Below are 12,596 nucleotides of genomic sequence, written 5' to 3'. Positions count from 1 at the left end.
TGGGACGTAGGAGGGCTCCAGTTTTGCTGTGGCTGTTGTTTTGCTTCATTCGAGGGCCTGCTCGCCAGCGCAGCACGGGTCCCCTGACCCTGGGCGCTGAGGCCTGTGTAACCATTGTCACGCCCAGCATCTGCCTCGGTTCCACTCTGCCAACTCCTGTGACCTTGGGAGCAAGGACCTCGGCCTCCTCATCGGCACAACGGTGATCTAGGGAGAATGCCCTGAGGCCCCACGAGAGCCTGAGATGCAGGGAGAGGGGCCAAGAGGTCCCAGCGTCAGACAGGGCCACCGCCTGCCTCGTGACACCGAGTGGCACGTCTTGGTCGGCCTGGTGGTTGCAGGTCAGGAGCAGGACAGGAAATGCACAGCCAATGGCCGGTGGCCCACAGCATCCCTAAGCGTGTGGCTGGACCCTGCAGAGTGACAGGTACCATTTCTCACCCACTCAGCCTGACAGCATTTATCAAAAGGATGGCGCAGTCCTCAGAACCAACATCTAGTTCACTTTCATTCTGAAAAATCAATGGATTTCATGGCAGAGCCTGATGGCGGGTGAGGGGAAGGTGGAGGGGACCGCAGGAGGCCCCAGTCTTGTTTGCAAAGGCAGCAGCAACCGAGCTGGAAACCAAAGTGTCTCCAACAGTGACCAGGTGTTTAACTCAGTGACTCTGAGCAGCGAAGCTCGGGTCGCCCCAGACGAAGGTGAAGTGGCCTTTCGGGAATGAACACCTAGGTATAAAGTGCGTATTTCCCACCGAGAGCATCCTATTTATTTATTTATTTTGTCTTTTGCCTTTTCTAGGGCTGCTCCCACGGCATATGGAGGTTCCCAGGCTCAGGGTCGAGTGGGAGCTACAGCGGCCAGCCTACACCACAGCTCACAGCAACGCCAGATCCTTAACCCACTGAGGGAGGCCAGGGATTGAACCTGCATCCTCACAGAGCCTAGTCAGGTTCATTAACCACTGAGCCATGACGGGAACTCCAAGCTTCGTATTTTCAAACTCCTCCTGAGTTCCCCCATCAGAATGCCCCCTCGGAGGCCCAAGAAACCACAGGTCAGGGCCACCCAGTGCTCGGGGCTGCTGGTTGAGGCCCAGCTGCAGGGTTACCGGGACCAGGTTGGTGCCTGAGAACCAGCCTAAAGCTGTTCTGTTTCCCCACAAAGAGGGTTGGAAAGCCAATCACCCAACACCTTCTCTGCTTCTCTTTGCTGAGCTAAGGATGCCCGGGACCTGCCCTTCAGGTGAAAGGCTGGGCAGGCGCCCCTCTGAGACCCTGCAGAGAGGAAGCCTTGCCCCGTGCACGTCAGGAGCCCCCAGGACAAGAGCCAGCCCTCCAGGCAGAAACGTAAGATGAATGGCCTGCTGCTGCCCAGATAGGCAGGGGACAGCCCGTGTGTCAGGAGCGGCCTGGAGGCCAGGCCCTGCCTTGTCTGTGGACGAGGAGATGGCAAGGAAGCAAGCAGCTCAGGCACACACACCCCGTGAGGACAAGGCTGCCCACTGACCTCCTGACCTCCCTGGCTGGGCGGCTCTCGAGGGGCTCCCACGGCCCACACATGGGTCAGTGGCTCCCTGCTCACTTGACGCTTGGCTGGGTCATGGTCGTCCAAGGAGCACGGCCAGGCCACGGCCATCCTGGAGCCCACTCTCTGGGCCGCCCAGGCTAACTGCTAAACGCCTGTGCTTCTGCAGAACTGCATGTGTGATGACGGGGCCAGGCTGTGTGTGCAGGCCTGATCCCGTGGGTGTGCAACAAATGCTGGTTTCACCCCCACCTGGCAGGCAGGCAAGTGGGAGATCTAGACCCCCGGGGCCCTAACCCAGGCCCCAGATGGCCTGGAACTTGGGCCCAAAGCTACAGAACCGTGATGGGAAGGAAAGACCCTTGGCCCGTGGGGGTAGGACCGCGGTCACCCCAGAAGGGTCACCGCCAGCAGCCTGGTTAATAACCTTCTCAGAAACTTGATCTCCATGTGCCATCTGGGGTCTACGAACCCAGGATCTTGGGATGGGGGTGGGGAATCTATCTGGACAGCCCGCCCGGCGAAGCAGGCGCAAGGGAGGGGTGCTTCCACCTGCGGGCCGCCTGGCAGAGCCCGCACTGGAGCCGCCCCGTCTAGCGGGAGGAGTGGGGGCGGGTGGCCCCGGGCTGCTCACCATCATGGCCTCCTGCACGGTCAGGTGCGGCAGCAGCATGTCGTCCTGCATGATGTAGCAGGACACCTTCCGGAAGCAGCGCAGGTCCCGCGGGTGGCCGTTGATGAGGACCTCGCCCTTCATGCCGGTCTCCCTGCAAAGCCGGCGAGACGAAATGTCAGCTCGACTCCTCCCCCAGGGCCTGGGGAGGGAGAGAAGCCGGCCCCGCGCAGCATCTTCCAGCCGGACCAGAGGGGCCCCCAAGCCGGGTGGGGACCTGAGGCTGGAATGGCGGCAGCTCTCAGAGGAGGGAAAAGCACAGAGGAAACACCTGGCATGGAGAGCGAAGCAGGTGTGAGGCCACTCGGGGCGGCACGTCCGTGACAGGTGCCTATGGACCAAATCAAGGAAGACAGGCAAGGATGCTCCAACACGTGGCCACGAGGTCCCACGGGCAGCCCTGGCTCTGCCTCTGAACAATCCCGTGAGTAACCGAGGCTTCGCCAACTGCCCCAGAGGCCCGTCCAGGGTGTGGCCGCCACATCAGAGCTGTCCCTGGGCCAGCATAACGCTGCTGTCTGGGAGGACAGGGTGGGCTCTGGGGGCTCAGGTGGCTCACAGAGGGGATGTCCTGGCCCTGGGCCCGCTTGGCCAAGCGGATGGCAAGTTGTGCTCTCTGACGGCAGCAGGGGGTTCCCACGTGTACCGTGGAGATGGCGGGGTGCGGTACTCACGCCCTCATTCACAGATGCATCTTCTGGGGGCATCATCTCAGCCCAGGGGCACATGGGAGCCATGGGCATCACTTTCTCCAGCCCTGCCTCCCAGATGCCGCAAAGAGCAGAAACACGGGGGGTCTACAGAGCCCAGGGAGGTTGCATGTGGTTTCAGCCCCGACTGTGACCATGGGCCCCTTCTTTCCACCAGGGAATGGGTGGCATCGACTGGCTCCCCAAGAACCAGGCTGGGAGCCCGGCCCCTGTCTCTAGGTTGCTACTGGGCAGGAGCTGTGGGTGTGGGACACGCTGGAAAGCGGTGCCCACAGAGCAGAAGCTACCCCCCCACCTCCTGTGTCCCCCACATGACGCTGGGTGTTGGGAGTTCGGCTCTGACCTTTAGCTGTGAATGCAACAGACAGGAATCGGCCACAAGTGAGATTTTTTAAAAAACCTAATTCCCAGGATTAGGGCGTAATTCAGAAGTCCTAAGGAAATGGGGAGATTTGTCTCTTTTTAGCCCGTAAATAAAATTATTTTTAAAATTCTTTTGCTAAAGTAGCAAAAGGAAGGCCTGAGATTTGGAGAGAATTGGCTTTAAGAGAGTGTTTTGTCAGCACTTCTGAAGTGTCCCTTTTCTAGTCATTCGTACGTGCCATGGTTTCCACACATCAGAAGAGCTAATGTGGCCCCAGGCGGAACCTGACGGTTCCTCTTCTCTTCTGACCTGGGACCTTCATTCACACCTGTCACAGTGCCTCCTCCTGCCATCCCCCCACACCTGGACCCCTCTGCTCCTTCCTGTCCCGCCAGGCCTGCCGAGGCTCAGCCGACTCAGGCTGCCCCTGGCCCTTCTGCCCCGGGACCTCCCTCCCCTGAGCGCAGCCTCCCAGGCCACCGCCAGGTGACAATGAGCAGGTGCCTCCTTCTGATGCCCCCAAAGCCTGGAGCTCTGCTCCCATCAGACTCCAGGGTCTCTTAGTGGAGGACGCCCCTCGGGCGCCCCTGCCGCCTGCCCGAAGCCGTAAGAAGCGGTGGGATGGAGCAGTCAGGATGCCGTTGGCCCGGCCGACCCCCGGCGGGGCTCCGCTCACCTGTATCCGGCCAGGATGTTCATGAGTGTGGACTTCCCAGCCCCGGAAGGACCCATGATGGCCACCAGCTCTCCACTGTTGAATTTCCCGGAAATGCCTTTCAGAAGGGTCTTGTACCCTGAAAAAAGCAGATCACACTTGTTTTCCAACCATCCCAAAACTCCCTGGTTTTTGCCCCCACACCGCAGAGGCAAACACACAGCACGCCTGCCTGCAGAACCAAGGCCAAGGGCCAGGCTTTTTACACCATAGGACTCATAAAAATGCCGTGGTCTCGGCAAGAAAACAGACCCCGAGTCTGGTTGAGGCCTCCGCCTCCTCCTCCCTCAGTTGTATTTCATGGGTTGTGTTCGTGATACGTACCGGCGGTTATAAAGCGTTACAGGCTGCAAAGCGCTTTCACAGACATCATCTAAAGTACAAGGAATCTATCATACTGCTTTCAGATTAAGGAAGCAGCGTCCAGCCGGGAGGCCTGGGTGACCTGTCCAGGCCCCGCAGCCAGTGTGAACAGATCCTCACCCAGGGTCACACCACCAGCCGTGATGGTGAATCCGTGCCTTTATCAATTAAATGATGAATGAATTACTTCATTCATAAGTTATCGACTTATACTCTACCTACATATACCTTATGTATATAGAATTTATTCACAAATCATTATCATAATGAACTGATTCATAGATTAATAACTGGTCATTAAAAGTTTCTCATTTGGGGAGTTCCCACTGTGGCTCAGCGGGTTAAGGACCCGACATTGTCTCTGAGAATGCAGGTTCGATCCCTGGCCTGGCTCAGTGGGTTAAGGATCTGGTGTTGCCGTGGCTGTGGTGTAGGTTGCAGATGTGGCTCTGATTAGACCCCTGGCCTGGGAACTTCCATATGCCATAGGAGTGACTGCTAAAAAAAAGAGAAAAGAAAAAGAAAAAAGAAGTTTATCATCTTACCGTTATATCACATTGCTTTGGACTTTCTGCCAAAACTCCCCCCGAGCTTTATAAAAGGAAAAAACTACACATCCCAAATGGAGCCACGTTGCCTTTTGTTCAGGGAGGCTGTTAGAGGAGCTACAGAGATTAAAATAGAAGCAACCAAATTCGTCGATGAAGACCCTGACGCAGAAACACTTCTCGGTCCCCAAGAGACACCCAGCACGTGCCCTTCAATGATCAGAATCGGCAAACGCAGCATTTCAGCCCCCTTGGCGGCAAGGGTCTGATGAGAATGGGGTGGGGGGGGGGGCCTGAAGGAGCCCCTGGCTGGGCTCTCCCCTGTCGCTCCCTGGACGCCCGAACCTGGGAACCCGGGTGTGGACTCGAGCCCCAGACTGGGCCTGCCTCTGTCTCTCCCAGGGGACCCTTAATGGCCCAGCCTGTCAGCAGGTGCCTCCCTGAGATGGATGGGGAGTCCCTGAGGCCGTGTTAATCAGGCAGAGAGAAGCGGAAACAAAGGCAGGAAGCACGTGGCCCTGCAGCCTGACTCATCACAGGAGCAGCAGTCCCTCAGGGAGGCTGGAGACAGTCATCCTGATGGGACAGGGGCCCAGGAGTGGAGGTGTGGGGTGCAGGGGGTTGGGGGGGTAGGGGCTGGTCTGGAAAAGCAGCTCAGAACTGCAGATGAGTCTGACCCCTCCCCCTGGGACGTCGGCGATGGCAGCGGGGGAGAGCAGGGAGGCCAGCGTGGAGGCGGGGGCCCGAAGGACCATTTGCCTCGCAGTGGACAGAGGAAGGAAGAGCCGGGCACAGCGGGCCCCCTCCGCTGCAGGGTCGAGCCCCAGCGGGGGCTCCTCCAGGGACGGAGCTCTGTGGAAGGCCAGGCGCTCCGGGACCTCCGGCCCTAGGGGACACATGTGACATCACGGAGGGAGCAGCGGGGCTGGGTGTATGCTCATTACCGGCCTCCTGGCAATTCCAGCAGCATCGGGGTTACTCCAGAGCAAACCTTCCCCAAGCTTGGAGCACATCTCCAGCTGGTCTCCTGTCAATTTGGAGCCACCAGAGGAGGCAGACTGGTGGCCGGCGGGGAGCACGACCACCTGGAGGCCAAGTGCAGTCTGCACCTGGGTCAGACGCCTGAGGACGGCCTCACCTTGGGGATCTGGAAGGCTGCTGCCTTGGCGGGGCCCGTGGTGCTGCTCCCGCTGTCGCAGTCCTGGGCTGACCCTTGGAGTTGGGGTCCACACGGGAGCACCAGAGGATAATAGTAATATTGGGGGTGGAGCTCACATGGGCTGCGATGCCCACGGCCAGGACGCCGGGAACAGACAGGCGTGTGGGAGCTGGGGCACATCTGGCCTTTCAGGGGAGAACTGGGCAGAGTGGGGTATAGACTGTGGGCTTGTCATTTACAGCCACCAGCCTGGAACTGGGGGTCTGACCATGGACCCCAGGGCTAAGCCAATACATGTTGAGCTCAGCGTGTTACCTGCCTCACAGCTCATGCCTCCGGGGGTCCTCGGGCTCCCGGGGCACCAGGGGTGGGGAGGGTGTGTGACGCGCTGCAGGGCCCCGGGGATGCGTCCTCACCTGCGGGCCCCCCATGGGGTCCATGCTCTCGGGGGTGCTCCTCTGATATCAGAAAGGTGTTTTCTTTCAAAACCACAGCCTGGCATTTGGGATGGAAGACCCTTGAAAGTGACACCGCACACAGACGTCCATGTACCTGTGCCCGCCGCCGGCTGGGGCGAGGAGACAGGGTGTGCGCTGTGGGCCTGGAAGCCGGTCGGCAGCTCTCCCATCAGAGCCGCGTTGGAGAGCGTCCTGTATTTATGTAACGAGAGCGTCCTCCCTGCAGGGCCTTGTGTCCTGTCCCCTTATAGAAATGTGCATGCAGCTGCACCGCCCGCCGCCCTACTTTCCCGCCATAAGCTCGGCTCAGCTCTGTTCTTGGCATAATGGATAAGCCGCCACCTCCGTGTGCTGGGGACACTTGTTCACACGGTGCTCGGCCTGGGTGAGCCGGCGCAATGGACAGAGACCGACAGGCAGGGAGATGACCGCGCCCTGGGCCCACTGCTCCCAGGGAAGGCACTCTGCTCGGACGCTGGTCCCTGTGGGAGAGCTTTGTGGTCCTAGGATGCAGAGGACTCAGGGTGCAGTGAGAAGACAGCAGGAGCGCGCCCCCCCCCCCGGCCGGCCCTCCCCAGGCCCCAGGACTGTTGGGACAGATGCGCTGATGGGCAGATGGGAACCGAGGGCTCTCAGCCACCGAGCCCTGGCCAGCCTGTGGTCAGTTTGTCTCAAAGACCCTGATGCTTTACATCGAGCAGGTGTTGCGGGGGTGCGGGGGGGGGTGTGGTTCTTCATGGGGAAGAGGATGAAAGTCAAATGCAGTGTTCGGTTCTGGCTCAAAGACCAGTCACACTGGGCAGTTGCAGGGAATGCCATCGCTGGAGGGTGGCTAGAGCAGGGCACCAGGGAGCCCTCTCCTGACTCGTCTTTGGTCTTCAAGAGCCACCTGTGAGAAGCTGGCCTCGCTTTCTAGAATTTTCCTTCACAAAGACCCTTGCTAAACAGGCCGTGTTTGTAAGGGAGCTACAGACCTATCACAGCATTTCAAACAATCCCCCGGTTCCACTAAGCTCGGAGCTGGTGGCCGGGCCCTCTGCCCTGCCCGGCGAGCAGCAGGAAGGAGAACCACGACGGTAGAGCAGTGAGGGCTTTCTCCACAACCCGCCGACGACACGAAAATGAAGCCGATTGGAAGGGACTTTTCCGTGATCTAATCCTTTCCAAGGGGAGGTGTGACATGTTCAGAAAACCCACACATCCGTTCCGCACCCAGCTGGCGGGGGGGCTGTGGTTGTTTGTAAAGACAGGGAGATAAAGGCGCTTATCACCAGGAAGCGCTCAGTGGGACCGAGAGGCTTTCTAGTGACACCTGCAGTGAGTCCCTTTTAGAATGTTCGCTATTGGGAAGAGCCTGTCCAGACATCCTGAGTTTGTGAGACGGCGGCCAGCCCCCAGCCGAGACCCCGATAGGAGCTCGGCCTCTGATTCCTGCCCCGTCCATGCCTCCTTTTGTTGCCCGGCCTTAACGTTGCCCCCAGAGGCCCCCCGACGTCAGCTCTGTGATGATGTAACCAGAAGAGTCTTAAGCAGTGTGTCCTGTGTGTGACACTACGCTTGGCGCGCAGGGTCCCTGGAAACGTGTCTATGCTGTTCACTCTAGGAAGGTGAGCTCTCTGCACAAGCGCACTCAGAGGGACCGCCACCGCCATTTCGGTGTCGCCCCTTTCCAACCATCCCCGACAGGACCAGAATCCCCTGCTGGCGATGGAAATTTCCCTCAGTAGGAAATGCCCAGGAGTTCCCAGAAGTCCCGCTGCCTAATGGTCCCTGAGGTCACTCCGCGGGGCAGCCCTGCCTTATGGAGTGGCCACTGGCCCCTCTGTCTTTTCGTTCTGTGACGTAAACCCGGGCCCAGGGGACGGCACACAGGTCACCAGCAAACACCCGCTCACTTCTGAGTAATCACGTCTGATGCCAGTTTTACTGCCGCCGAGAAGGCATGGGGGAAAGCGCACACATCCCAAGAGCAGGCGTGAAGGACTCCACGGAGGGAACCAACCACCTGGGAGTCGGCCCCCCAGATCAAGACACCGGATGACGGACGGAGGCCCTGGGACCCTCAGGCTCCCTGCCATCCCTGCAGTGGGTGACTGCTTCTGAATCTCTTTTTCTTTTTAGGGCCACACCTGTGGCATACGGACGTTCCCAGGCTAGGGGTTGAATCAGAGCTGCAACTGCTGGCCTGCAGCACAGCCTCAGCAGCGCCAGAGCCGAGCCTTGTCTGTGACTTACACCGCAGCTCATGGCAACACTGGATCCTTAACCCACTGAGGGAGGCCAGGGATCAAACCCACATCCTCATGGATAAGTCGGGTTCTTAACCTGCTGAGCCACGACAGGAACTCCTGGTTTTGAATCACAACTAGAACTCCCAGGATGTGGCTATTTCATCAGAGGAGGACACTCTACACCCCCCCCCGACCTGCCAGAATAGAAATTTCTTCCCTCAGAAATGCAGACAAACCTCTTTTGCTGTGGAGAAATTGAGGGACACACTTTTGGTGGGAAATCGTTGGCCGGTAGTTTCTCCTGCGTGCCTGTGTGCGGGCATGCGCCCCGGCCCCGAAATGGGCTCCCCTGCCCCAGCCCCACCCCCACTGGACAGAAGCCCTGAGATGAGCTGATTCTTGCCCAGAACGCAATCAGGAGACCAGGGAGAAATGGCCTCATCAACTGTTTCCCTGTCCCGTGTCCACCAACAGTGCTTTAAAGAGCAACGGTGCTTGTTCACACCTAGACGGTTCTGTGAGGTCCACAGGGCCGTGGGCACGTGGCTTCTCACTGTGGAAATGTGCTCCAGAAGGAGAGGCAGGAAGCAGCCTCCCTTGGGGTCCGTGTGGGCTAGCTGTGCCACGACCTCCCCCCGACGCCCCCCAGCATGCTGAGCCCCGGGTGCGGAGGAGAAACGAGGGGTCAGAGAGGGCTCAGGACCTGTGGAGGCCACACAGCAGCTGAGCAGAGGAGCCTCCATTCCAAGCACTGCTGCCCGACTCCAAAGTAGCTCTGGCACCCAGGCCAGGAGCCGCGGCCAGCCTGGGCAGTGCAGTGGGGGAAGGGGTCTGGGCAACCCCCCCGCCACCCTCTTCCCACGGGCGGCTTGCTCCAGGTGAATCGCTGCGGTCAGCTCCACTTGGGAATGCGTGATTCGTCTGCTATTGCACCGGACACTTAACAGAGGGTGGGAAGGAACCGCACACCTCCCCCCACCCCCGCAAAGATGAGGTCCCCTTGGTCATCAAAGGCCGCGGTGGTCACCTGGGAGCCGGTAGCCTCTCTCGGGACTGAGGTGGCCAGATGTCCCGAGAGCTGAGGTGCCCGTCCCTCTGTGTCTCTGAAGGGCCCCTCCCTCTTCCGGCCAGGCTGCATCCTTCAGTTTCTTTCTCAATTTATGAACATCCTCAAGGGGACAAAAAATAAAGAAATCCCAAAACGTCTCTCCAGGATGCGCGAGGCCTCTTTCATCGGGGAGGATGCAAGCCCCTTTGGAGGGTCCGAGCAGTTCCAAGCTGCAGTGTCGCAGGCACAACCGGACCTGTTGCCTGAGCCCCTTGGGGACCACTGGCCCCGACCCCGTTACCCGCAGACAGTAATAAGCGGCTCATCATCTGTCTCCAGCAGCGGCTCGCTCCCCTGGGGTTTCGTGTAAGGAGCTGCGGTCTTTTTTACAAGAGGCGGCTTTTCTAGAGCGATCAATCGCTGGCTGCGCCTCACTGAGGCCTGTGGTCTCACCCGGCAGAGATGGAGGTGGGGGCCAGGGGGCGCCCTTGTGGGCGGGCTGTCCTAAGGTCTGAGGCAGCAGCGGCAGCTCAGTGCTCAGACCCCCCGAAGGTGGGTACGACGGGGTCACACAGAGCATTCCTCCTCTGAGCCTCGTGGCAAAGAGCTGAGAGAGGAGGGTCGCAGGGAAGGGTCCCCAGTGGGTGGAGAGAAGCCGGCCGGCAGGAGGGAGCCCCCGCCCCCTCTCACCCACCCCCAGGACCCCCACACCCATCAGCCAGTCGCCAAGACACCGTCAGACCCTGCCCACCGGCATCCTCACTGGGACACCTCCCCTCAAGGAGGGGACAACAGAGCACAGAGCAAGCCGCCCCACTGAGCCCACTCCCATCTCTGCACATCCAAGAGGCCGGTTTTACAAATACAAAAGCCAAATCGCCGTCATCACCTGACCACCCGCGACATCCAAGACCCCTAGAGACGCCTCCCTGCCGAGTCCACGTGCAGCTACAAGGAGGCCCCAAAGCTTACCGGGTGGGCTGTGGGGTGGGCTGCGGGGTGCCGCCCGCCATCCGAGGATGGTGGTCAGGGACTCTGAGTTGGAAGGGGCAGGGACAGGAGGGACACGTGCTGGGTGCCGGCAGCCCACATCCAAATGAGGGACGGCTGGCTTGCTGGTGCTTTTCCCACTTCTGGGATCCCTTTCTCTTTTTTTCTTTCTGCTGATGAATATTTTCCTGCCATCAGCTCCTTGGCTCCCTGGCAGAAGCAGGGGTGGGGGTAGGCCCAGGAACTGGGAACCCGTCGTGCCTCCTGCTGCCACCTCTGGTGTCACCCTCCGCGGTGGGCTGGTGGCCTCAGACCCAGGTCTTTCACTCCCCCAGTCCCACTCCTGCAGAGCCAGGTTCTTCCTGCCTCCTTGCAAAAAGCATCGTTTTAGATATTTTGGCGAGCTCTTTTTAAACCTTTCATTTGCAAAAGGACCACAACAAAATCACTCAGAGGCGACCCGGGGAAGGAGGGCCATGCAGCTGTCAGTCCCTCCCAGCTTCAGCACGGTTCCCGTGTCACAGAGTGACAAGACCCTGGCTGGGCAAGTACTGACAATTCAACATCTGGTCCCAGCTCGGCCACCCCCGCTGCCAGTCTCCGGACGCCACCTCAGGCTGAATGAAGGTAAGCATCTCCTCTAACCGTGTCTGGCCCCTGTCGCCAGCTCCACCTAAGAAGGGAGGCAGGGCCCTCGCCTTCCCGCTCGGGGTCATCCAGGAAATGCTGACGCTTTGCCCTTCCTGCCTGTGAGCCCTGATGTGGCTTTGCTGGAGATGGTATGCCAAGAGGGATAGGGTGCAGGTGTGGCAGGTAGCAGCCCTGCGGGGCTGGTGTAATGGGCACCTTTTGATGCACAACTGCCCAACAGTCACAAAGTCCTGGGTCCCGCAATCCTGCCACCTTCACGAGGTGAGTGACAGTTAGGGAAGCAAGACAGCGGCCAGCTCCTCCAAAGCCACACTGGCTTGGGCCAGCTCAGTAGTCCCCAGGTCAGCACAGTGACCCGCCAGGGAGGCTCCCAGGAAGGGTCCCTCGAATGAAGGCGGTGACGCCAAAGGCTCAAGTCCTACACACCAGCTGTTGGCCACCCTTTTCTGTAAGGGACTGGGACATCAATATTTGAGGCTCTGCAGGACACGTGCTCTGTCACAACCACTCAGCTCTGCTGTGGTGCTACCAAAGCAGCCAGATGTAACAAACAGACATGCCTATGTTCCAATGAAGCTTTATTTTCAGAAGCAGGAGGCGGGTGGGTTGGATCCCCAGGCCCCTGCTTGCCAGACCTGCCCTGGAACCGTGGAGTGGGATCTGGTCCAGCACGGGCGACAGCCACCTCCCACCTTGTCCTCTCTCCAGGAAGTGGGAGAGGGGGGCCGGGGAGGAGGGGGCACTGGTTCTCAGGGAGAACAGGAGAGCAGAGGCCAGTCTGCGAGGAGAGCACTCACTCTACACCCAAAACAAGGAAGAGTGCTGACCCAGACCTCAAGGACTCGGCACAGCATGGGCCCCTAGCATCCTGGAATCAACGACCCAGAGCATCGAGCAGGAGAGGAACCAGGCTGCAGGTGTGCCTGCTGCTAGGAAAGCTTGGGGCTGGCTCCTCTCCCACTGCTCCCAGACTTCCCACCACGCCACCGTCGTCAGAAACTGAAGCTGCTGCCGGGGGCACCATCAGACTGCAGGGCAGTGCTCATCAGAAGCTCAGAGAGAAGCTAGCAGCTGCCCTGCTCCAGTGGCCCCTTCTCTGATAGAATGTTCTAGTCCAAGTCTCCAAAGCCCAGCAGGCTCACGCAGAACACGTTCAAA

General features: G+C 59.6%; 1 protein-coding gene across 5 annotated transcripts in view; it reads right to left on the bottom strand.

Moving 5' to 3' along the window:
* The window catches only part of ABCG1 (ATP binding cassette subfamily G member 1), a 70,352-nt gene that overhangs the window by 21,778 nt on the left and 35,978 nt on the right, over positions 1 to 12,596 (bottom strand). For all 5 annotated transcript variants that reach the window (XR_007137166.1, XR_007137167.1, XM_047797135.1 and 2 more), the window contains exons 3-4: positions 3,952 to 4,069; positions 2,163 to 2,295 (exon numbers count right to left, since the gene is read on the bottom strand). Coding sequence is in view for 3 of the 5 variants with exons in the window: in XM_047797135.1 (XP_047653091.1) it covers positions 2,163 to 2,295; positions 3,952 to 4,069 (251 nt within the window). In the remaining 2 variants the exon portion in view is untranslated. The remainder of the gene's footprint in view (positions 1 to 2,162; positions 2,296 to 3,951; positions 4,070 to 12,596) is intronic.

Source organism: Phacochoerus africanus, chromosome 1, assembly GCF_016906955.1.
Source record: "Phacochoerus africanus isolate WHEZ1 chromosome 1, ROS_Pafr_v1, whole genome shotgun sequence".
Classification (NCBI taxonomy): domain Eukaryota; kingdom Metazoa; phylum Chordata; class Mammalia; order Artiodactyla; family Suidae; genus Phacochoerus; species Phacochoerus africanus.
The sequence above is the reverse complement of the archived record's forward strand: the minus strand, read 5'-3'. Positions and strand labels throughout refer to the sequence as shown.